Source organism: Schistocerca gregaria, chromosome 8 (genome assembly GCF_023897955.1).
Source record: "Schistocerca gregaria isolate iqSchGreg1 chromosome 8, iqSchGreg1.2, whole genome shotgun sequence".
Lineage (NCBI taxonomy): Eukaryota > Metazoa > Arthropoda > Insecta > Orthoptera > Acrididae > Schistocerca > Schistocerca gregaria.
The window spans coordinates 377,241,167-377,267,263 of NC_064927.1; the positions used below are offsets into that span (position 1 = coordinate 377,241,167).

The 26,097-nt window shown below is 45.0% G+C and overlaps 1 protein-coding gene across 1 annotated transcript in view; it reads right to left on the minus strand.

The window, feature by feature from the left end:
• LOC126284935 (TWiK family of potassium channels protein 18-like) overlaps window positions 1-26,097 on the minus strand; it is a 1,181,210-nt gene that overhangs the window by 361,416 nt on the left and 793,697 nt on the right. The window contains exon 4 of the mRNA XM_049984198.1: window positions 10,627-10,908. Coding sequence (XP_049840155.1) covers window positions 10,627-10,750 — 124 coding nt within the window. The 5' untranslated portion in view covers window positions 10,751-10,908. The remainder of the gene's footprint in view (window positions 1-10,626; window positions 10,909-26,097) is intronic.

Below are 26,097 nucleotides of genomic sequence, written 5' to 3' on the forward strand. Positions count from 1 at the left end.
GCAATCGGCTAGGCTGCTGCAGCACCCTGTCACGTCTCTCCAGCTAAGGTGGCGCGTCTTTTAGTTGTAGCCAGTGGTTGTTGCGCCTCTTGTTCCACATCCTGAGTCTTCCTCCGCCTGACAGTCTTCTTTCTCCTCACGGGCTGGTAGCCCTCGTCTACGCGGCTCACGACCTTCTGACACTCCATTTCTTGACGTCGCTCTCCACAGGGACACTGCACTCGCACCAAATGTAGAATCGCTAGTGTCAGTCACTCATGATTCCTCAGAATTGTCGTCTGTATCTTCCTTTATTTGTTGTTGACTGTTTTGTATCTCTTCCAGCACTTGTCTGCATGTACGTCCAGCCGGCCGCGGTAGCCTAGCGGTTCTAGGCGTTTGTCCGGAACCGCGCGACGGCTACTGTCGCAGGTTCGAATCCTGCCTCGTGATGACTGGGTGTTGTTTGATGTCCTTAGGTTAGTTAGGTTTAAGTAGTTCTAAGTTCTAGGGGACTGATGACCTCATATGTTAAGTCCCGTAGTGCTCAGAGCCATTCAGTCGACATTAGTCATGTTTTTCCTCTTGTTTTACCTTGATGTCTGGTATCTACATCTAGATCAATAGTCCGCCAGCCACCATATGGTGCGTGGAGGAGGGTACCCTGTTACACTGCTTCTCCATTTCTTTCCTGTTCTACTTTCAAATAGAGCGCGGGAAGAACGACTTCTGTATGCGTCCGTATGAGCCCTAATTTCCCGTATCTTATCTTCGTGGTCCTGACTCGCAGTGTATGTCGGTGACAGTAGAATCGTTCGGCAATCAGCTTCAAATGCCGGTTCCCTAAATTTTCTCAATAGTGTTCCTCGAAAAGAACGTCGCATTCCCTACAGGGATTTCCATTTCAGTTCCCGAAGCATCTCCGTAACACTTACATTTTGTTCGAACATACCGGTAACAAATGTAGCAGCCCACCTTTGAAGTGCTTCGATGTCTTCCTTTAATCCGACCTAGTACGGTTCCCAAGCACTTGAGCAATACTCAAGAGTAGGTCGCACCAGCGTCCTATATGCGGTCTCCTTTACAGGCGAACCATTCTTTTCTAAAATTCTCCCAATACACCGAAATCGACCTTTCGCCTTCCGTACCACAGTCCTCACAAGCTCGTTCCACATCATATCGCTTTGCAATGTTACGTTCAGATATTTAAACGGGATGACTATGTCAATCAGGGCACTAGTACTACCGTATCAGAACGTTACAGGTTTGATCCTTCTACCTATGCGCATTAACTTACATTTTTTCACGTTTAGAGTTTGCTGCCATTCATCACACCAAATGGAAAATTTTTCCAAGTCTTCTTGTATGTTCCTACAGTCACACAGTATCGACACCTTACCGTACACCACAGCGTCATCAGCTGCCGATCCAAATCATTTTAGTATACAGAGATCAACAGCAGTCCTATCTCATTTACCTGGGGTACTTATGACAATACTATTACCGGCCGCTGTGGCTGTGCGGCTCTGGGCGCTACAGTCCGGAACCGCAGGACTGCTACGGTCGCAGGTCAGAATCCTGCCTCGGGCATGGATGTGTGTGATGTCCGTAGGTTAGTTAGGTTTAAGTAGTTCTAAGTTCTAGGGGATTGATGACCTCAGATGTTAAGTCCCATAGTGCTCAAAGCCATTTGAACTATTTGAACAATACTGTTATCCCTGATGAACACTCGCTGTGGAGGACAACTTGCTGTGTTCTATAATTTAAGAAGTCTTCTTGCATATCTGTGCTCATATTTCGTTAGCAGCGTGCGTTTGCTCACCGTGTCACATGTTTCCCGGAAATCTAGAAATATGGAATCTGCCTATTGCCCTACATCCTTAGTTCTCAGTATATCATACGAGAAAAGGGCACGCTGAGTTTCACACGAGCGATGCCTTTTATAACCATGCTGATTCGTGCACATATACGGCTCAGTCTCAAGAAAGTTTATTACATTCGAAGTGAGAATATGTTCAAGGATTCAGGAGTAACCAGAAGTTAACGATATTTGTCTGTAATTTTGCAGGTCCGTTCTTTTTTCTGTCTCATATAATGGAGTCACCTGAACTTTTTTTCAGTTGCTTTGCATTTTGCGCTGGGCGAGATACTCACGATAAATGCATGCTGGGTAAGGGGCCAATGCCGTAGAGTATCTTTCTAAAATCGAGCTTGGACTCCATCCGGACATGTGGATTTATTTTCTTTCAAATCCTTCAGTTGTTTCGCTACGCCAGGTATGCTTATTACTATGTTGTCCATACGGGAGTCTGTCCGACGGTCAAATGACTGTGTGTTTGTATGATTTTTTGAACGTAAAATTTAGAACTTCAGCTTCCGTTTTGCTATCTTTAACTGCAACACCAGACTGATCACCAAGGGACTGAATGGAAGCCTTAGATCCGCTTAGCGATCTTACAAAACAGGAGAATTTTTCAGGTTCTCTGCCAGACCTTTAACTAACGCTTGGCGGTGGTGCTTGTTGTATGCTTTGCTCATAGCTCTTTTCTCGGAAGCACGGATCTCTACTAACTTTCGTTTGTCGTAATTTATGATTTCCCTTTTGATACGAGAGTTCAATAGTTTCTGCTTCCTCAGTATCCACTGAATTTCGTCATTACACCATGGTGGGTCTCTTCCACCCTTTATTCACTTAATAGGCACATAACTCTCCAGATCACAATTTAGTATCTTATTAAAGTTTGCACATGATTCTTCTACATCCATCTTGCCAGAAGTGTAAGTGAGATTCTAATAACTGCTTACAGACCACTAGCTGCTTCCGCCGCAGGAGGGGTGGTGAATCTGGTGAAACCTTGAGCCTGTAAACGCAGACGCCAGCTGTTATGAAGAGTTTCGCCTGAAAAAGTGACTTAACACTGTCCGCCATAAATGGTTGTCAACACACGACACTTTGCTGCAAAAGCGTCAGTGAGAAGCGTCCGTGTATCGAAAATCGTGCTGCACGTTCCGTTGGTGGTGTACATCGTGGGGGCGTCTACTACACCGTCTGCTTGCTTGCTGTTGAGCAGCATCTTTAATAGACAGCAGGCGGAAGGCCATCCAAATGGCGCATGGTCAGACATGGGAAACGCAGATGTAACATAGTACCGCCTCTGCAGCGGCGGAGTTGTAGGTGCGCATGCTGCTTTTCGGCGAGGTTGAAGCCTGTGGTAGCACCTGGAAGCTCACGTGTCAGCGTGCGGGCCATTTGTTGACTGCATTGTTGTCAGTTGCGAAACACGGATTGCGCGAGTACCCTCTCTGACGGAGAAACGCCTAGAGCCAGACTACCCGCAGCTCCAGGGTGCTGTGCCGGAGGCAGAACTGGCTATACCAGCCAATGTACTGACCGGTACATGCCAATCTCCAATAATGATGTGACGACAGTGGTTTGTCGGACTTTATCTTGTTTGGTAGAGTTCTTGAAACGCACTTTGGAGTGGGTAGTGACACTGAAAAACAAGTTATCACAATACGATAGATGTAAGCGCTAAAACTTACTTCCATTTGTTAGAAACATCGCCATATTGTCCGCTATTATTTAGCAAAGACCGCTCGTGCTGTATATCTAGTGCTCATACGTTAGCTACCTCTTCCTGTACAACTGAATGTAGATGATCGCACAGAAAAACATAAGGAGACAGTAAACAGAGTGACGACAATTATTTCGACTGACAAGTTACGATACGAGGAGATTCTCCTCAGAATAGGTGAGGAGAGAAACAGAAAATATTGACAAGAGGAAGGCAAAGAAGTATAGGAAATGACGTAGGATACCAGGGAATGACTTTCAAAGCTAATTGTTGTAATTTTAAATGCTCAACAAAAATTTTGAAACCCTGCGATAACGCTATCTGAATCGATAAACTGACAACCGTTAACATTACCCAAGTTTTGCAAATTTCCTAAATTTTTTCTGAAGGAAATATATTAGTGAATATTAGTAAGATATTCTTCAAATCTAATGGATACTTCGTGTAATGAGGCCCATTTCGTAGACGAAAACTAGTGAAATGTAAATGGACGAGTGTTTGTGATCTGTATGATATGAAGCTAAATATCCGGAAAATTAACTTTTAAACCATAATAAAAACGACTAAATACGTATAAGACTGGTCTGAAGATATTATTGTGCACGGTATTACCAAATCGTAACACGTATATTTTAACTTGTAACTGAAAATACATTGACGGATAATTAATGTACATAATAAAATATCTAGAACGAGATTTTCACTCTGCAGCGGAGTGTTCAAAAATTGCTCTGAGCACTATGGGACTTAACATCTGTGGTCATCAGTCCCCTAGAACTTAGAACTACTTTTACCTAACTAACATAAGGACATCACATACATCCATGCCCGAGGCAGGATTCGAACCAGCGACCGTAGCGGTCACGCGGTTCCAGACTGAAGCGCCTAGAACCGTGCAGCGGAGTGTGCACTGATATGAAACGACCTAGCAGATTAAAACTGTGTGCCAGATCGAGACTCGAACTCGGGACGTTTGTCTTGCGCGGGCAAGTGCTATAGAACTCATTTTTATAGATAAGATAGCCAAGCGATTATCATTACAAGACCGCAGGTTAATGTAAATGCGAGAGAAGCCATTGCAAATGTGGAACGATGGTACGTTATTAACTAGTGTAACGTCCAGAATGCTGAATGCAACCATGCAAACGTGCATGGATTGTGTTTTGCAGGTGCCGGATCTCAGTTTCTGGGATATAGTTCCATACCTGTTTCAGTTGGTCGACCAGTTCAGGGACGGTTAATTTTGTATGGGTATGATGCCGGAGTAGCCGGCCGGATATTCGAGCAGTTGTAGGCACTACAGTCTGGAACTGCGCAACCGCTACGGTCGTAGGTTCGAATCCTGCGTAGGGCATGGATGTGTGTGATGTCCTTAGGTTAGTTAGGTTTAAGTAGTCCTAAGTTATAGGGGATTGATGACCTCAGAATCTAAGTCCCCTAGTGCTCAGAGCCATTTCAACCATTTTTTTGCTGAGTCTGCCTGGCCAGACTCTAAATGAAAGTTCGCGGCAACGCCTCCGATTGGTTATTGCATAGATAAGTCCCTGACCTGCACGAGATATACGACGTTTGACCTCTCACACATTTAGTTGCAGCCAGCCATGTATCGCAGCCTGTCATCAACACAGCGCTTTGCAAAAGCGGTGTACTGGTAAGCGATGCACCTGCGGGCTTACGCAGACAGACATTAATGTCAGTCCGGGCTTGTCGGAAACGGATATCAGAATGACGTGGAACTAGACACGACAACGAAACTCGATAGCAGTCAATGAATGAAGAATTTGGATTTAACATTTTTTTTTGTTCTCCCAATACATGTTGCTTTTTATGGCAGTATCCTGTTTGAAGGCAATGGCACATCGAAGATCTATCAATGTCAAATTAATGACATTGTTCAGAGTTGTATGTGTTCATTGTGGTCCTGTGGCTATAGGCATGATTATGGAATAGAAGGAAGAGGGTTTACGTCCTCCTATTTACTAATATAGTTTTGCTTTTCCATTCTCGCATTTGTATTGGATTTTTGGACTACCTTATTAATTTAATATAAATATGTTCTGTCATATCGACGTTATTTACCTTTATGATTGTATTGTCTCAGCCATGGGTTTCTTCTACTTTGTGACTTCTGACTGCTTGAAAAACGAAAGATGAGATTGCTGCGTTGAAGCTACTGGCAGTGATATCTCTATTTTTTGTATTTACGCGTTTTTCCGGAGGGTGTGGTCAGGCAGGAATCTAACGCATCGGATTAAATAACTATGGGTAAACCGAGAAGTACTGACATTTATATTAGTCCTTGTCACAAATATTTAGCTGTTGTTTCTGTGAATACGTTGCGATTGCCGAAGTACTCTCTGACACAAATGAGTATATGGTGTCACTCGCGGATTACTGCTTCGAGTGCTATCGAGTTCCGTGGCCGCAACGAGTGGCAGATCATTCTGACGTCACTTCGCAGTAAGCGAGGCCCACGAGAAAGACGGGCCATGGTGTGTAAGGCACAACACTTGACACTGCAGGCCTCACAAAGGTCATCAGCCGTCTTCAGTATTTCAGATGAGTTATCAGCTGCATTATATTGAATACTGTAGATGTTTATGATATTTCTCCATTTTTTTTTTTAAATTTAAGAAATGTTATAACTCGAGTGAAGAAATGAACTACCTGTTTATTTGATTCATGGTTACATAAATTCACTTCCTATCCATAATACCTCTACGTTGGCGTGGGTTAATTAAATTTGGGATTTGTATTAAGAGTTTGTGTGCTGATAGTGTCAAAGCAGAGATGTAGTCACTCTGTAGGTCGGTTAGTGCCAACATAAACTTGGAGTAAAGGCACCGATGGTGCATCTGTTTGCCAGGGGTAGTTCGGTGTTGGTAACAGGTTCCCCTCCCCTCCATGTAAGAGAACGGCCGTTGAGTGCCGCCATAATAGTCACTCTGGGGGTAGCTGTTGAACTGAGTGGACGGAATGGAGGGCGACCTCCGTCTTTGCCGCAAATTTTACTGAGAGATGAGGTATTGTGTGTTACACTATTATTATTCCGCTCTTTTTCAGGGTGGAATTAGTTATCGTGTCGTTACGGCCATTCATTTCTGAGAGATTTTGCCTGTACAATTAAAGTTTTCAGTTAGGTTTTATTTTCAAAAAAAAATGGTTCAAATGGCTCTGAGCACTATGGGACTTAACTGCTGAGGTCATCAGTCCCCTAGAACTTAGGACTACTTAAACCTAACTAACCTAAGGACATCACACACATCCATGCCCAAGGCAGGATTCGAACCTGCGACCATATCGGTCGTGCGGTTCCAGATTGTAGCGCCTAGAACCGCTCGGCCACTCCGGCCGGCTTTATTTTCCAGAGGTGAGCAGGGGGTCTCAGTTATCCATTTATAGTGCTGCAATCAGTTGGTGTCCTCAGCACACGAGAGCAGCAATAGCATAAAAAATCGTGTAGTTCCACTCTTAACAGCAGCGTTTTGCAAATTTAAAGTAAACCTGGTGCCTCACCCCGCCTAGTTAGCTTAACTCGTGGCCGTAACTGCTGATGAGTAATTTAGACGACGATTCCGTGTGAAACCTGCTAGGACATGCGTGTGTTTTGTGTGGGTTACTTAAGGTTCTAGGCGTGTGACGTAATTTATAGGCCATTTCATAAATTTTGTTCACGGATCTTTTGATTCATGATAACCACTATTTGCAAGCAGCACGTCCTAACTACTTTGGTAAATGATAGGTTGTGCGTGTTGTTGTACAGGTTGGAAAGCAAGAACGAACAGAGTGGTGAGTACAAAGAAATTAGTCGTTGGTGTCGATCACCCATGTAGTGTCGAAATGCACTGCCAGCGGGCTACCAGTTCGTTCTTGAAAATTATTTAAGGTGAGGATACTTGCGCGTGCCGTTAATTGTTAATTTTCATGTGAGAAATTTTACAGGTTATTTTACTTCAAAAAAAAATTTTTGTGCAGACGGGAGTTGTTTGTGTCTGCTTTGTTCCCCCGTTTACCCGCCAAGAATCTTTGTTATAATTTTGGCTATTCATTCCAAGTAGCAATTTTGGGTGCGAATTGCGATCAATGTCCAAGAAAACAGACTACAGAGGCAGCAACGAAGATCCCTTCTCTTTCCAAGTGCATGATTACAAACGAGATACCTGATAGTATAGCCAACTTCAGTGCGAGAGGGTGTTGAATGGGTTCTTGCTAATATGGCCGCCTTCAGTGCTAGACAAAAACAGAATTTAATTATAATATGGCTTTTTTAACTGCATTTATAACGTTTGCAACGTTTCTGAGTACATAGGCAACAAATGTGTCATATAGAATTGATTTCATAGATTCAGTGATCGTAACACCCTCATCCTGTGTATAGAGCAACTAAGTACTAAATTGGAGTCATGATAATCTGGCGCGAAAGAAAATTAACAAGGGTAGAGAATACAGATGATGTTAGATCGTGGTAGTTAGTTACTTCCCCACTTGGTTGCTTGAGCCCTCCCCCATGTTACCCGTTGCAAAATTTTAATATAATAATCATCAAATCATTCAAATACTAGCTTCGGGCCGGCCCCCTTAAATGAATCCTTCCGACCACTGAGCCAAGCGGGTAAGCGGCATGTGTATGAGGTGCCTTGGCACACACACACACACACACACACACACACACACACACACACACACACACACATCCAGCATCCTCTACATAGACTGAATGAAAGAGAGGAAGAGAATTATAATAACGGAGAATGGTGGTAAACGTTCAACCTTCAGAGCGTACCTTTGCAGTTATACAGCGTGGTCCATTGATCCTGACCGGGCCAAATATCTCACGAAATAAGCATCAAACGAAAAAACTACAAAGAACGAAACTCATCTAGCTTGAAGGGGCAAACCAGATGGCGCTATGGTTGACCCGCTAGATGGTGCTGCCATAGGTCAAACGGATATCAACTGTGTTTTTTTTAATAGGAACCCCCATTGTTTATTACATATTCGTGTAGTACGTAAACAAATATGAGTGTTTTAGTTGGAACACTTTTTTCACTTTGTGATAGATGGCGCTGTAATAGTCACAAAAGTATAGGTACGTGGTACCACGTAACATTCCGTCAGTGCGGACGTATTTGCTTCGTGATACATTACCCGTGTTAAAATGGACCGTTTACTAATTGCGGAAAAGGTCGATGTCGTGTTGATGTATGGCTTTTGTGATCAAAATGGCCAACGGGAGTCTGCTATGTATGCTGCTCGGTATCCTGGACGACATCGTCCCAGTGTCCGGACCGGTCGCCGGATAGTTACGTTATTTAAGAAAACAGGAAGTGTTCAGCCACATGAGAAACGTCAACCACGACCTGAAACAAATGATGATGCACAAGTAGGTGTTTAAGCTGCTGTCGCGACTAATCAGCACATCAGTAGCTGCCAATTTGCGCGAGAATCGGGAATCTCACAAAAGGTCGGTGTTAAGAAAGCTACAACAACATCGATTGCACCCGTACCATATTTGTATGCACCAGGAATTGCATGGCGACGATTTTGAACGTCGTGTACAGTTCTGCCACTGGCCAGAAGAGAAATTACGGGACGATGACATATTTTTTCCACAGGTTCTATTTAGTGACGGAGCGTCATTCACCAACAGCGGTAACGTAACTGGCATAATATGCACTATTGGGCAACAGAAAATCCACGATGGCTGCGACAAGTGGAACATCAGCTACCTTGGCGGGTTAATGTATGGTGCGGCAATGTGGGAGGAAGGCTAAATGGCCCCCATTTTATCGATGACAATCTAAATGGTGCAATGTATGCTTATGTCCTACGTAATGTTCGACTGATGTTACTACAAGATGTTTCACTGCATGACAGAATGGCGATGTACTTGCAACTTGATGGATGTCCGGCACACAGCTCGCGTGCGGTTGAAGCGGTATTGAATAACATATTTCATGACAAGTGGATTGGTCGTCGAAGCACCATACCATGGCCCGCACGTTTACCGGATCTGACGTCCCCGGTTCTCTTTCTGCGGGGAAAGTTGAAGGATATTTGCTATCGTGATCTACCGACAACGCCTAAGAATATGCGTCAGCGCATTGTCAATATATGTGAGAACATTACGGAAGGCGAACTACTCGCTGTTGAGAGGAATGTCGTTACACGTATTGCCAGATGCGTTGAGGTTGATGGATGTTATTTTTAGCATTTGTTGCATTAATGTAGGAATTTCAGGTAATCACGCTCTAAGAGCATGCGTTCTCAGAAATGATAAGTTCACAAAGGTATATGTATCACATTGTAACAAGCGAAATAAAAGGTTCAAACGTACCTACGTTCTGTATTTTAATTTAGAAACCCTGCTGTTCGTCTAAAATTGTGAGCCATATGTTTGTGATTATTACAGCGCCATCTATCAAAAAGCGAAAAAAGTGGTCCAACTAAAATATTCTTATTTCTTTACGTACTACACAATTATGTAATAAAAACGCGGGTTCCTATTTTTTTTAAAAACGCAGTTGATATCCGTTTGACCTATGGCAGCACCATCTATCGGGGCAACCACAGTGAAATCTGGTCTCCCCCTTCAAGCTAGTCAAGTTTCGTTCTTTGTAGTTTTTTCGTTTGACGCTTAATTCGTGAGATATTTGGCCCGGTCACGATCAGTGGACCAACGTGTACACTGATTTCCCGTGGGACCTCTACGGAGCGTTTGCGAAGTGTGGCGGACGGGCAAACTATTGACACGTCACAAGTATATTGCGAGGTCCGTATTTCTCATGGACGGCGCCAGTAAGACGGAAATGAGACAGACGTCTCTCGGTTATGAAGCAAGTCGGCGCGAATGGTTCCCGTATTTCAACCTCCAAGGGACTATAGGACCTTGTACAGGGCACGACAGAGATTGGAATATTCTTAATCCAGGACGTTCGATGTACGTGCTTTTCTGAGATAGAGGTTGGCACTGGAGAGGGACCCGTGTCGCGCCAAATCAAATTGGTCCACATAACCCAAAAAAAAGAAAGACAGGAACCAGTTCCCAGAGCAGACAAAGTGTGAAACTCACCAATGATGCCGACATTGCTGAACATGAAGGCGAGGAAGTGTCGCAGGTAGTCCTTGCAGCGCTCGGCCCAGCTCTTGCGCGGGCGGTAGCGGTAGCGGCGGCTGGAGCGCTTCCTCTCCATCATGGAGCATGTCGGCTGCTAGCGGAGGCCGCCGCGGCCAGCAGCGGGGGCGGTCGCGGCTGCGGCGGCGGAGGTGGAGGCTGGCGGCGGCTGCGCTGCGGCTGGAGCTAGCGGGGGGCGCCATCGTGCGCGCCCACGCCCGGCATCACACGGCGCTCCGCCTGCGGGCACACCGCCTCGCCTCAGACCTCGCACGCGCTAACAGCACGCAAACAGCTCCAGCACGTAATGAAAAAATCAAATGTGTGTGAAATCTTATGGGACGTAACTGCTAAGGTCATCAGTTCCTAAGCTTACACACTTCTTAACCTAAATTATCATAAGGACGAACACACACACCCATGTCCGAGGGAGGACTCGAACCTCAGCCGGGACCAGCCGCACAGTCCCTGACTGCAGCGCCTTAGACCCCTCGCACCTAATAAACTTTAGTGCTATTGCTTATGCTTCCTTGGTTTTTTAATGCTAGATGAAAGAAACTCTCGCACTCACAGATGCTTATTGAGAAGCGGCGCTATCGCTAATAGTTCTGACTAAGGCCAGTAACTTAGACTGTTAACAGACCTTCCCTAGCCTTCAAATCATAGGCCTGAAATAAATCAACAGTTAATAACTATTTAAGCAGTAGAATACCTCTGTGTATCTTGTAGTCTCATGCAACGATCAACTTACCTCATATGCTCAAAGACGTAACTCTGTGGGCCTACTTTACGTGCAGTACAAACGAGTTTCTCATTTTACACTGACAGAAAAGAAACCAGAGCAAAGAAATAGTTAACGTAGAGTAATGAAATTTGAGAAATGCATTTGTGTATGTAATATATTTGATTAACGTTGCAAGATCACAGGTAAAAGTAAGACCGGGAAAAGCCATTGCAAATCTGAAATCGTGCTACATTAGTAATCGGTGTAACCTCCAGAATTTTGAATGCAAGCATGCAGATGTGCATGCATTGTGTTGTATAGGTGCCGGATGTCAGCTTGTAGAATGGAGTTCCATGCTGTTGCACTTGGTTGGTCAATTCAGTGACGGTTAATGATTGATATTTGAAACCCTCAGCTGCCGACAGGTGTCGTTGATATACCTTGATGGGGACACATGAAATTGTGAGCTCCTACCGGGACTCGAACCCGGAATCTCCTGTATACATGGCAGACACTCTATCTGTTGTGTTGGCAGAAGAGCCAACACCGTATTACTAGTGGTGGCCGAAACGCAGGGTGGCGTGAGTAGGGAAGAACTATACTGACGTGAGGTCTGGAACATGATAAGGAATTAGAATTCAGAAAGCGGACGTAATTAGTTTGATACTTAACTTTAATCCATTAATGAAGCTACATGATTCACAATATTATCTGTTCAGAATACATTCTTGAAAAATCTGGCGCCTTGCTAGGTCGTAGCAAATGACGTAGCTGAAGGCTATGCTAAACTGTCGTCTCTGCGTCGGTATACAGTGAACAATAGCTAGCAAAGACGGCTGTATAACTGGGGCGAGTGCTACTAAGTCTCTCCAGACTAGACCTGCCGTGTGGCGGCGCTCGGTCTACAATCACTGATAGTGGCGACACGCAGGTCCGACGTATACTAACGGACCGCGGCCGATTTAAAGGCTACCGCTTAGCAAGTGTGGTGTCTGGCGGTGACACCACACTATCCATCTGGGTCACCGAGGACACAGATGAATAACGCGACTGCAGAGACTTATCCCTGGTACGCTTCCCGTTAGACCCACATTTCCAACTGTCCACAATCTACGTATGTAATGTTCCTACTAGATATTCGCTCATCCAATCATTACTCGCGCACCCTAAGGTGACGATTCGCATAACAGTTCGGGCAACCTGTGCGCATTCGCACAGACGAAGGACAATGGCCCTGTAGCCATTTAATTATACACTCCTGGAAATTGAAATAAGAACACCGTGAATTCATTGTCCCAGGAAGGGGAAACTTTATTGACACATTCCTGGGGTCAGATACATCACATGATCACACTGACAGAACCACAGCCACATAAACACAGGCAACAGAGCATGCACAATGTCGGTACTAGTACACTGTATATCCACCTTTCGCAGCAAAGCAGGCTGCTATTCTCCCATGGAGACAATCGTAGAGATGCTGGATGTAGTCCTGTGGAACGGCTTGCCATGCCATTTCCACCTGGCGCCTCAGTTGGACCAGCGTTCGTGCTGGACGTGCAGACCGCGTGAGACGACACTTCATCCAGTCCCAAACATGCTCAATGGGGGACAGATCCGGAGATCTTGCTGGCCAGGGTAGTTGACTTACACCTTCTAGAGTACGTTGGGTGGCACGGGATACATGCGGACGTGCATTGTCCTGTTGGAAAAGCAAGTTTCCTTGCCGGTCTAGGAATGGTAGAACGATGGGTTCGATGACGGTTTGGATGTACCGTGCACTATTCAGTGTCCCCTCGACGATCACCAGAGGTGTACGGCCAGTGTAGGAGATCGCTCCCCACTCCATGGTGCCGGGTGTTGGCCCTGTGTGCCTCGGTCGTATGCAGTCCTGATTGTGGCGCTCACCTGCACGGCGCCAAACACGCATACGACCATCATTGGCACCAAGGCAGAAGCGACTCTCATCGCTGAAGACGACACGTCTCCATTCGTCCCTCCATTCACGCCTGTCGCGACACCACTGGAGGCGGGCTGCACGATGTTGGGGCGTGAGCGGAAGACGGCCTAACGGTGTGCGGGACCGTAGCCCAGCTTCATGGAGACGGTTGCGAATGGTCCTCGCCGATACCCCAGGAGCAACAGTGTCCCTAATTTGCTGGGAAGTGGCGGTGCGGTCCCCTACGGCACTGCGTAGGATCCTACGGTCTTGGCGTGCATCCGTGCGTCGCTGCGGTCCGGTCCCAGGTCGACGGGCACGTGCACCTTCCGCCGACCACTGGCGACAACATCGATGTGCTGTGGAGACCTCACGCCCCACGTGTTGAGCAATTCGGCGGTACGTCCACCCGGCCTCCCGCATGCCCACTATACGCCCTCGCTCAAAGTCCGTCAGCTGCACATACGGTTCACGTCCACGCTGTCGCGGCATGCTACCAGTGTTAAAGACTGCGATGGAGCTCCGTATGCCACGGCAAACTGGCTGACACTGACGGCGGCGGTGCACAAATGCTGCGCAGCTAGCGCCATTCGACGGCCAACACCGCGGTTCCTGGTGTGTCCGCTGTGCCGTGCGTGTGATCATTGCTTGTACATCCCTCTCGCAGTGTCGGGAGCAAGGATGGTGGGTCTGACACACCGGTGTCAATGTGTTCTTTTTTCCATTTCCAGGAGTGTATATGAAGATGGTAACGGTTCTCGAAAGAACAGATACCATTGATCTTCGAATGCGCAGAGGTTGTCCGAACTCTTACGGGAATCGTCACCTTAGTGTGCGCGAGTAATGAGTGGATGGGCAAATATCTAGATATGTAGATTGTGGACAGTTGAGAACGTGGGTCTCACGGGAAGCGTGCAAGGGATGAGTCCCTGCAGTAGCGCTATTCATCTGTGTCCTCGGTGGCTCAGATGGATAGAGCGTCTGACATGTTAATAGATCCCGGGTTCGAGTCCCGGTCGGGGCACACATTTTCAGCTGTCCCCATCAAAGGTAAATCAATAACACCTATCGGCAGCGGAGGGTTTCAGTTAATTATTTATTCTAGAGAAGCTTCACGGTCATCAATGGTATCTGTTCTTTCGAGAAAAGTTACCATCTTCATATACGGTTAATGATATTTGCGGATGACGCTGGAGTTGTTGTCCGATGATACGAGCTCGATTGGAGAGAGATCTTGTGATCTAACAGGAGAAGAAAACATTTGGGCTCTCTGTAGGGAATGCTGCCATACAACAGCGGTGTGTGGGCCAGCGTTATCGTGTTGGAAATCATCGCCATGAATGCCGTTAATGAATGGCAGCACAACAGGTCGAATCACCAGACTGACGTACAAATTTGGAGTCAGGAGGAGTGGAGTAACCACGAGTGTGTTCCCAGACCACAACTTAGGGTGTAGGTACAGTGTGTCTAGGCCGCAGATAGACTGGTTACAGACGATCAACTTAGCTCCTTCCAATCAGCACATGGCCATCACTGGTATCACGGCAGAACCAGTTTTCATCAGACAACGCAACAGACCTGCACCCTGCCCTCCGATGAGTTCTCACTTGACACCACTGAGTTCACAAACGGTGGTGGTTTGGGGTCAGTAAAATGCACGCCACAGGACATCTGGTACTAAGCTGTCTTTCAAGTAACTCATTTGTATGAGTTCGCTGTGTCTCTGTAGTTTCAACCGCTGCTCGAATCGATGCTGCAGAGGCAGTACGATGCGACAGCGCCATACGCCGAACACGGCCGTCTTCCTCCTAGGTAGTGTCACGTGGGCGTCCGGACCCGTGGCCAATGCTGGCAGCAGCTACGTACGGTGGCTGAATTCCTGCCAACACTTTCTGCATTATCGCGAAACGAACTTACAACTTAAGCAGTCCGTACACGACCTCGTTTAAACTCAATCAGGTGTTGATAATGGCGTCTTCGTCGTCTTAAAGGTATTCTTCGCCAACATCGACTCACTACGTCGAGTCTGAAAGATAACTAATCCTCACAACCATTACAGCGCGTATTTAAAGCAATCCTCATTGAGGCAATAGCAGCATCACTATAAAGCGATTGGATCGAATTTTGAATAGAAATAACCTTTCACATGTGATACACGCCTACCTACTCTCGTTTACCTTGCAAAACTCCTTCTTGGTGTTGGGATTTTTTTCTGTTAGTGTGTTACAAAAGAGCCCTGGATTATTGAATTATTATTTGAAGGGTCTGTGAAATATGTAACAACACTTTCGAGTATATCTACAGGGTGTAACAAAAGGTACGGCTAAACTTTCAGGAAACATTCCTCACACACAAATAAAGAAAAGATGTTATGGGGACATGGGTCCGGAAACTCTTAATTTCCATGTTAGAGCTCATTTTAGTTTCGCCAGTGTGTACTGTACTTCCTCGATTCACCGCCAGTTGGCCGAATTCAAGGAAGGTAATGTTGACTTCCGTGCATTTGTTGACATGCGACTCATTGCTCTACAGTACTAGCATCAAGCACATTACTACGTAGCATCAACAGGTTAGTGTTCATCACGAATGTGGTTTTTTCACTCAGTGAAATGTTTACAAATGCGGAGTTGGCAGAAGCCCATTTGATGTATGGATTAGCACGGGGCAATAGCCGTTGCGCGTTACGTTTGTATCGAGACAGATTTCCAGAACGAACGTGTCCCGACAGGATGACGTTGGAAGCAAATGATCGGCGTCTTAGGGATCACGGAACAGTCCAGCCTAACTCGCGACTCGGGAAGACCTAGAACGACGAGGACACCTGCAATGGACGAGGCAATTCTTCATGCAGTTGACGGTAACCCTAATGTCAGCGTCAGAGAAGTTGCTGCTGTACAACGTAACGTTGACCACGTCACTGTATGGAGAGTGCTACTGGAGAACCAGTTATTTCCGTACCATGTACAGCGTGTGTAGGCACTATCAGCAGCTGATTGGCCTCCTCGGATACACATCTGCGAATGGTTCATCCAACAATGTGTCAATCCTCATTTCAGTGCAAATGTTCTCTTTACGGATGAGGCTTCATTCCAACGTCATCAAATTGTACATTTTCACAATCAACATGTGTGGGCTGACGAGAATCCGCACGCAATTGTGCAATCACGACATCAACACAGATTTTCTGTGAACGTTTGGGCAGGCATTGTTGGTGATGTCTTGATTGGGCCCCATGTTCTTCCACCTATGCTCAATGGAGCAAGTTATCATGATTTCATACGGGATACTCTACCTGTGCTGCTAGAACATGTGCCTTTGCAAGTACGACACAACATGTGGTTCATGCACGATGGAACTCCTGCACATTTCAGTCGAAGTGTTTGTACGCTTCTCGACAACAGATTCGTGACCAATGGATTGGTAGAGGTGGACCAGTTCCATGGCCTCCACGCTCTCCTGACCTCAACCCTCTTGACTTTCATTTATGGGAGCATTTGAAAGCTCTTGTCTACGCAACCCCGGTACCAAATGTAGAGACTCTTCGTGCTCGTATTGTGTTCGGCTGTGATACAGCCTTTCTCCAGGGCTGCATCAGTGCATCAGGGATTCAATGCGACGCGGGGGGATGCATGTATCCTCGCTAACGGAGGACATTTTGAACATTTCCTTTAACAAAGTGTTTGATGTCACGCTGGTAGTTTCTGTTCCTGCGTGTTTCCATTCCATGATTAATGTGATTTGAAGAGAAGTAATAAAATGGGCTCTAACATGGAAAGTAAGCGTTTGCGGACACATGTCCACATAACCTATTTTCTTTCTATGTGTGTGAGGAACGTTTCCTGAAAGTTTGGCCGTACCTTTTTGTAACACCCTCTATATGGAGACATGAACACGAAATGTAACGGCGGTTCCAATCACAATCCAAGCATACACATGGCCGAATGCTAGAGCCACACAAAGCGTCACCATGTGTTAATGAGATCGCTAGTCTCAACTATCATAATTATAAGAAAGGCACTGAAAACTTTCCACAACATTCTGGAATGTTGTAAAATGCTCGCAACTATTCTTGAATGTTCTAGAGATTTCTAGAGCGCTAAACTTTCCAACCATTAGAGCTTCAAAACACGTTCCTTAGATAAAAAAGGTAACCTCCTTAGGGATAGAGGGCTACCACACCACACCACATAACTCTCTCGATCGTACCTAAACTCGTTTCTGAGTTTTAGTAGCACGCACATGTACACTTACTTTTATAATACGTATTGGTTAGTTATTCTCAATTGGTTCAAAACACTTTTTTTTTATAAAATGTCTTAAGTAAGTCAGCAGTCTCGTGTCAGGCTTTGTAGAATTGGTTCTTGGAGCCATACCCAGAAACATCGATAATGTCAGTGCAAATAAGAAATGTTTCCGACTTCCCAAAAATGTAATATGAAAATAATATATAATATTTGGGAGGACGTCTAAGTATAAAACCAAATGTGAAAACTTGAATCACACGATGAAAGCTGATAAAGTAAATGTAATTAGAACTACTGTATGGAAAGTGACGAGTCATTTAAAGTAATTTTATTTTGCAGCTGGAAGCGTCTGATACTCTACTTCCGAACTGAGCCATGCTGCAGCTTGCGTTAGTGCTGTTTGTAGGTTCCCGTCTTCTGTTAGAAGCCAGACCTTATCGTTTAGCTGACATGGTTGCGTTTGTCTGTCTTCTCGTGTTGACTGGCGCCATTTGGTTTTGCAAGTGTTGCCTGACCAATAGTGGCAGCAGCGGCGGTTATCGATAAGTGGTAACTGTGGCCCTATCTTTGGGGGCGATATCGTGGTTCTTCCGGGTCGTGTGAGTGTGCATTTTGGTTGGGGGCTCAGGAGGAGCCAGGCCTGCACAGTGGGAGAAGACGCCGGGACAGCTGGTGGCGTGCATGGACTACTTTATTGAAGGCCTGTGGTCACAAGGGTGCACGACCTCGTCGTAAGCCGGACCGTGCAAGCTTCAAGTTGAGTGCATTTGGATTCAAGAAGAGGAACCTCCACCACTGAAAGATCTTGCGATTCTCCAGTGACTTGGGTTTGTGTTGCTGCTCGTAGTGTTGCTGAAATGAAGAGCACGAGTGGAGCTCTTGGGGAAGGCGGATCTGATTAGCTTTCTGGACTTCTAATTACTATGAGGTGTGTTTTCTAGATACGGTCCGTTTAAACATAAGTACACAATGAAAATTTATTTCAGAAACGTAAATTTATTTTCAGAAAGTACATACTTCACTCTATTTTTCGACATAGTCGCCATGTTTGTTCAGACACGTATCATACCTCTCAACCAATTTTAAAATAGCCTCTTCATAAAACTTTACTCATGCTCCGGTACCCAAGAGTTCACTGCTGTTTTCACGTCGTCGTCATCATTCTAACGGTTGCCACTGAGGTGTTGTATGAGGTGGAAGAACAGAGGGTAACCGCTCGGCTCAAGATCAGGACTGTAGGGTGGGTGTTCTAAAACTTCCCAGCCAATCTGTCCAATTAAATGGCGGGTCTGACCTGCAGCGTGAGGTCTTGTATTGTTATGGAGAAGGACACTTGCCTTTGTGAGCATGCCGCATCTTTTGTTTTGAAACGCTCTGCTTAGCTTTCTCAAGGTTTGGCAGTATGGTTCTGCATTGATAGCGGTTCCTCATTGCATGAAGTCCACCAACAAAACACCATGCCTATCCCAAAACAAGGAGGCCACGATTTTGCGCTGGGACAGAGTCTATTTGTCCTTCACCCTTACAGGAGTGTGAGTGTGTCTCCATTCCATGCTCTGTTGGTTCGATTCGGGCGTGGTAAGCGAAACCCATGTTTCCTGTCCACTTACGACCTGACTCAAGAAGCCATCACCTTCTTCCTGATAACAGTTCAAGAACTTCATTGCACACTCAGATCTTTGGTTTTTGTGGTCCTCTGCTAGTTTCGGGACCCAATGGGAGCACAGTTTCCTAAACGTTAGTTTTCAGAAACAATGTTGTAAAGCACTGATCTCTGTATGTCAGGAAATTCGTTTGAGGAACCTGTCATTGTGAAGCGCCTGCTCTCATGAATCCTCACTTCAACTGAATCCACCAAATCGTCTGTAATCAAAGAAGGGCGACCGGCGCCGACCCCATCATGGACGTTGTCATGACCATCTTTGAATTCTCATACCCACTTACGCACTTTGCATTCACTCATAACGGTATCACCATATACTTCGCAAAACTGTCGATGAATTTCTGCAGCAGACAAGTTCCTTGCTGACAAAAACCGTATCACTGACGGAAACTCACACGCAGTGGGTGAATTGATAGTCTTTAACATTTTGAAAGCACAGAACAGAACCGTAGAGGTTAGCTACACAGCTGAAACTGAGCACACTTGTTCCCTAGGCATGCCGGGACACGACGCACGCGCTCGTTACTTAAAAAACACGCCTCGTATTTACTGCATTCAGTTTGTTACTATTTGTTAAGTTCAACCAGCGGTATTTATCCTGTCTCGTGCCCGCTAACGCCCACGTTACGTGACCTGGGGTTAGTGTATGTCATGGCAATGTACGTTTCCTCGCCTTGCCGCTGCTGTCTGGTGAGGCGTGTAGTTTTTACAGCTTCCTTGATTGTAGGTTGGTTGGCGATTCTTCTACTCTGGTGGTAGTGATTCCTTTTCGTTCGGGGCGCTCAAGCACAGTATTCTGGGGGCGGAGTCCAGACCGCCGGTTCCGGTTTAGGCGTATTTTTATATCTTTGCATTTGGTTTACTGAACGTCAGGTAGCCTCAGAAAGATTATGATTAGTCATTCGTTAGACTGCCGCTAGACTGAGTTACCAGCTTGTGAAGTGAATTCAACGCTTGGCTGCCTATCTCATCGCTCACGAAAGTGTTCTTTTCCAGACCTACTCAGAGGTCTATTCCTGGTGCACCGTCTGTGACTGGCCCTTGTGTTCTATTAGTGTGTTCGCTGTTTAATTGTATGTTTCTTATTTTTTTAGATAATTGCCATTCTTAGGTTACAGCAGGTTTAAATGGTTTTGCTGCTATGTTTATCATCATTTTGTCTCACCCGTTTGGTGATAGGTTGCCTGCCTTTTTAAATTAACCTTTGCTATTGCATTGCTGTTTTACAGTATGTTTGTTAAATTTTTTATACTTGCCGTTCTTGGCGTTAAAGGCCTTCCGCCGTGACTGTACTTACCTTCAAATTCTAATTGGAATCACATTGGCATGTTTTTCAAACATTATTGGCTGTGTCTGTATTTTATGATCATTTGGTAAATTGTAACGCACTGAAAGCACTATTAATTACACAGTTGTTTATTCCTTCATTAATAACGTGTGATATCTTGATTCATTGCTGAGTCTGGAATTACCGTGTTAAAATAAATGTGTGTAATTGCAAAAGGGAACCAATAGTAACTGATTACGGCCTCGTCCACAATCGTAACCGAATCCTGCCTTCCTTGACTACCAGGTTTCAAGAATAAACTTCTATTAAGTTAAAATGTAGATTATGAAGAGCCTTCTGTTTAAAGTAGTTATATAAGTATAGATCCAGTTCTTGCAATCGATCTCTAACTAACAAACATATACTTCAATATAATTATATCACAACGAGTTCATTCTGATGTCTACTGCCGCTACATAAGCCGTGTTTCTCATTGTCTCACAGAATAGCAAGGTAATCCATTGCTGGGATGCCGCTCTATATTACTATACAAACATTCTCTGTCGTCAGCGTATCATGCTAGGTTATTTCGGAACATAAATCGAGACAATAACTTGGAAGAAGGCCTTGCTTTAGACGCTATATTCGTTGTTAGTGTGTGCCTGTGGGCGAGGCTGCAGATCCAGCGTCTAGCAACAGTCTGTACAAAGAAGACACGGTCCGTCAGAGATAATCACAGCATCCGTTTGTGTTTACTACAGAGAGCAAATACGCGCCCGAGAACAGCGGCTTATTGTTGCCGGTTTCACGCCACGTCCGTGGAGACGGGCTGTTCGATAGCCACGTCAAATATTGGGACGCTTCGGGAAACAATGTTTGACTGCACAGATATCAGCGCCCGTGTGAGATCGTGTTTCAACCCGACATGTTACAAGAAATAACGCTCGTAAACAATGCAGTGAACAATTCGCTTGAGGCCACCTAGCCAGTTGAACAAACACGGCAATAAACCTGTTTCGGATATAGTATTACTTGTTCTTGTCTCTAGAAAGACAGGAAAAGAGAGTCCAGTGGGCTATAACACATCAACCGTACTTCCCTTTATTTAAAAATAATGCAACTTTTCCTTAGCTATTTCGTCAAAATAATCAGAGAAGTGTTCAATCGAACGACTTTTCCGAAGTGGTTAAGAGTATATGTTTTCCAAGTCATTGGCAGAAAGCATAAATATTTCAGGGCTTACAGCTTTGTAAGAGCATGGTAGCGTTCTCGCCTCCCACGCCCGGGTTTCCGGGTACGATTCCCGGCGGGGTCAGTGATTTTCTCTGCCTCGTGATGACTGGGTGTTGTGTGTTGTCCTTAGGTTAGTTAGGTTTAAGTAGTTCTAAGTTCTAGGGGACTGATGACCATAGCTGTTAAGTCCCGTAGTGCTCAGAGCCATTTGAACCATATGTCAAAGCATGCTAGGGGTCAACATGATGCTCTTTCAAGAGGACTGAATGGGGCTAGTCTTTTGCTTTCTCTCCTTATTAATTTAATCTCCCCTGCCTCTGTGCCACACACAAAATGTAAGTCGGCTGGCAGCAGCCATATTGCTGATCTTCGGCCATTCCATGTTATACAGGATAAAGAAAAATTTGCGCATTCTGACTTAACGGCGCGATTCCTCATACAATAGCAACACAAAAATCTCTCATTAAATTTCCTTCCGCGCATATTTCCGGCAGTAAATGGACGCTAAAGATTGGCCATCTGGCAACATTGTAATCAGTTGTACGGTAATTACATTTGTCAGCGTGTAGCAGCAATGCTGTGCAGTGGACAGCGTTTTGGGTTTGCATGCAGCAAGTTAAGGTCGAGCCGTATTTCTTTTTAACTAACATTTTCATTCCACCATATAACTCTGTGGTATACACCGTTTCTTAAGCCACATGTATCACACACTTTCAGAGTAACCGTTTGGAAATTATTTTCAAAGCACGTTGCTAGCAACAGCCACTCATCACAAGGCAGAGAAAATCCCTGACCCCGCCGGGAATCGAACCCGGAAACCCAGGCGAGGGAAGCGAGAACGCTACCGAACGAAACTTCTAAGGTCATCAGTCGCCTAGAACTTAGAACTAATGAAACCTAACTAACCTAAGGACATCACACACATCCGCGCCCGAGGCAGTATTCGAACCTGCGACCGTAGCGGTCGCTCGGTTCCAGACTGCAGCCCCCAGAACCGCACGGTCACACCGGGCGGCGACCACAGTGTTGCCAGAAGCCACTCTTTAATGTCCATTTTCTGTCGGAAAGATGCGCAGGACAAAATTTTCTGACAGATATTTTTGTATTGCTAGCACATGAACAATCACGCTGTGAAGTCCGAGTGCCCGATTTTTCTTCACCATGTACATATCTTGTCACTTTTATAGTAAACCAGTTTACTATAAAACATAGACGTTATCGTGTGGCTGCTGCTAAGACTATGACGATTATGATCACGATGACACCCAGCAAGTATTTTTGGGTTAGCTCCCAGTAGACAGTGTGAGGATGGGACTGAAGGAAGGGGATATGAATGGGGAAAAATACACTACAGATAAAAAGTAAAGCTTTTTAGACCAAGAAGTAGCTATGTTGTTATACCCAGATTTACAGATTTTTCTCCGGAAACCATTACAATGTGTTTTGTATTTATAAGTTTAAAATATGTAGAGATGTCAATAATTGTTTGATAGCATTTCGAAAGTATTCTGAAAATCTGTATGGCGCTCGCTAGCAACAAGGATTAATCCGACGACCTAATTTCAAAGGTAACAGAGGTGCTTGGTTCTTAGATATATTTAGTGAATGTAGTTGGCGTACACTGCTTGAAACGGACGTTACATCTAGGCTGGCTAGGATACAAAGCCACTGAAGCATCAACGATGCCTTTATATATTTTAAAGAAGCCAGCAAAGTTCCTCGAACACGACGCTGGCGTCAGCTGCTACGCAACCACCGTTACGTTAAACTGAGGAGTGTTACTGGGCGGTGATGGTGTGTTACGTGTTGAGGAAAGCAGGAAAGCGACACGCTTTAGTGTCACAATACATTCAGTAACGTAAAATAAAGAGAAACGTAATACAACAGAGATGGTAACAGATACAAAAGTAAAAAATGAACAACAGCCAATCGTACTCAATGGTTGCAATTTCGAATCCGTTCGGTAAACAATACAAGCAGTACAATTTATGTAATGTCGGACATGTAGAAGATAATACTGTGTATTTTCTGGATGTTAGTATTCAAAAAATTTATATCATGGATGACTGTAATATTTTACGTAATCTTTCAGGTTCAACCACGTTAATTACTGAATCCGGCTGTCATTCATCATATCAAAGCATGTCTTCCATGATTTCGTGTAGCGTGCGTTAGACATACTGCTTTACAGCGAAGATAATATTACTAGACGAGATCTCAGTATTAAACTGCTTCGGTTAACTGCTGAAATAACAACTTAGTTTGTAAATTGTACAAAAAAACCATTTCAAAGTAAGTCATAAAGAATTAATAACTCAAAATAGAGTGAAAGCAAGGTTTCTCAGTATGACTTACAGAATTAAAAAAATCAAATCGAGAGTCAAGTGTTTTGAAAATATTTGATCGAAAATAGCCATTATCACCGCTGGTCGAGTGAGAAATAAATAAAAGAAAAATGTGTGTGAAACCATATGGGACTTAACTGCCAAGGTCCTCAGTCCCTAAATTATCCTAAGGACAAACACACACACCCATGCCCGAGGGAGGACTCGAACCTCCGCCGGCATCACCCGCACAGTCCATGACTGCAGCGCCTTGAGTGAGAAACAAATCAAGACATACAACCAATAAAATTTTTCTATGATATTGCTGTCTCTAAGCCATCGTGCAGCTGCTAAAAGGTCGATAAGAATTATATTGAACAAACTGGCAGAAGACTTCTGTAGCAGTACCTTAGAATACGTCCCTTGTGCCTCTTGCATAATCGGCCGCTGTGGCCGAGCGTTTCTAGGCGCCTCAGCCTTGAACCGCGCTGCTGCTAAGGTCGCAAGTTCGAATCCTTCCTCGGGCATGGATGTGTCCTTGGGTTAGTTACGTTTTACTAGTTCTATGTCTAGGGGACTGATGAACTCATATGTTAAGGCCCATAGTGCTTAGAGCCATTTGAACCTCTTATATGTGATCTTCTGTACAAAACCAATGAACTTGGCCAGAAAAATCTATGTATTCTATGTTTTTCCCCTAATAGAGTGTTTCACTGATCGTCGCATTTTAAATGTCCTCAGACAGCCAAGTGATGATTATCAAGGACCAATGTACACTAAGAAAGAAGGGAACTTGTCACTGATGGAGGTTTGTTATGATTTCCACCAGAAAGTGATTCAAAAGCCATTCACCACAGACGACGCTGGGATTTCAATACGGCGTACATTACCTCTCTAGCCGAGAGAACGACAATTCCTGACTAACAGAGAGTAATGAGCAGGAAACATAAAAGCAGGTTAAGAAGAAAGTATTTTCGAACCACCGTTCATCAAAGTGTGCCATTGTTTGGCTGATGTTTACATTCTCAGAACCCATGCCGTGTGCACCGAACGAGGTCGATGGAGCGTTGTATGAGCTGGAAGAGCAGGAGCACGCGGCCTGTGTTTGATCTAGTAACGAGTAAACAACGTTGTTAACGCCCACGTGTCTCGGAGGAGACGCAGCATGCCACGCCAGCTTTCAAAGGCAGCATCTAATAAATGTACGAGAGGGCGTATACTACCGGCGTGAGCAAACACTTTGCAACCTACTTTACATGCAGACGTCCTTTGCTACACATTGACGGGGGTCAACTGCCTCGCCGCTGGATCTGATGTCTGGTGGGCAGTCGCTTACGGCCCTGGGAGGAGCGATAGAAGCGTTCATTCCATACTCTTCTGGCATACAATTGAGCACTCATGGCGTACAGAAAATGAAATTCCCATATTAAATCTAATATAATTATTTTTTTACACTATGTGGGGGGACAAGGAAGGAGCCTCCACGCGTGCACTATCTGAGATAAGAGACCGAGAATCATCTGTCAGATAATGCCGGCGTCCCTCGGAAACGTTGCAACAAAAGACAACGGCCATTGCTTCCAACACCGGAAAAAGCAAAAAGAACCAACTATGACGATTGCAAGCCTAAACGTAGAGGGTATCACCAAGAACCAACAACAAATCATATCACAACTTTGCCGCATGCACAAATGGGACATACTATGTATACAAGAAACACACAAGAAAGAAGGGTCAATAAGACCAGAAATAGAAGGAATGAAATTAGCCATAGAAAATCCACATCGTAAATATGGCAGCGCTGTCTTCAAAAAACCTGAGATGTCCATAATATCAACTAACAGAACTACATACAATAACATAGAATTACTGACTGTCGAGTGTAGCACCTTCACCGTAACGTCAGTATACAAGCCGCGCGCAGAGAAGTTCAACTTGACTTTGCCGTCAAACTTCAACAACCAGAAAACACAGCTCATCTTAGGAGACTTCAACTGCCACAGCACATCATGGGGCTACAAACATACAGACGACA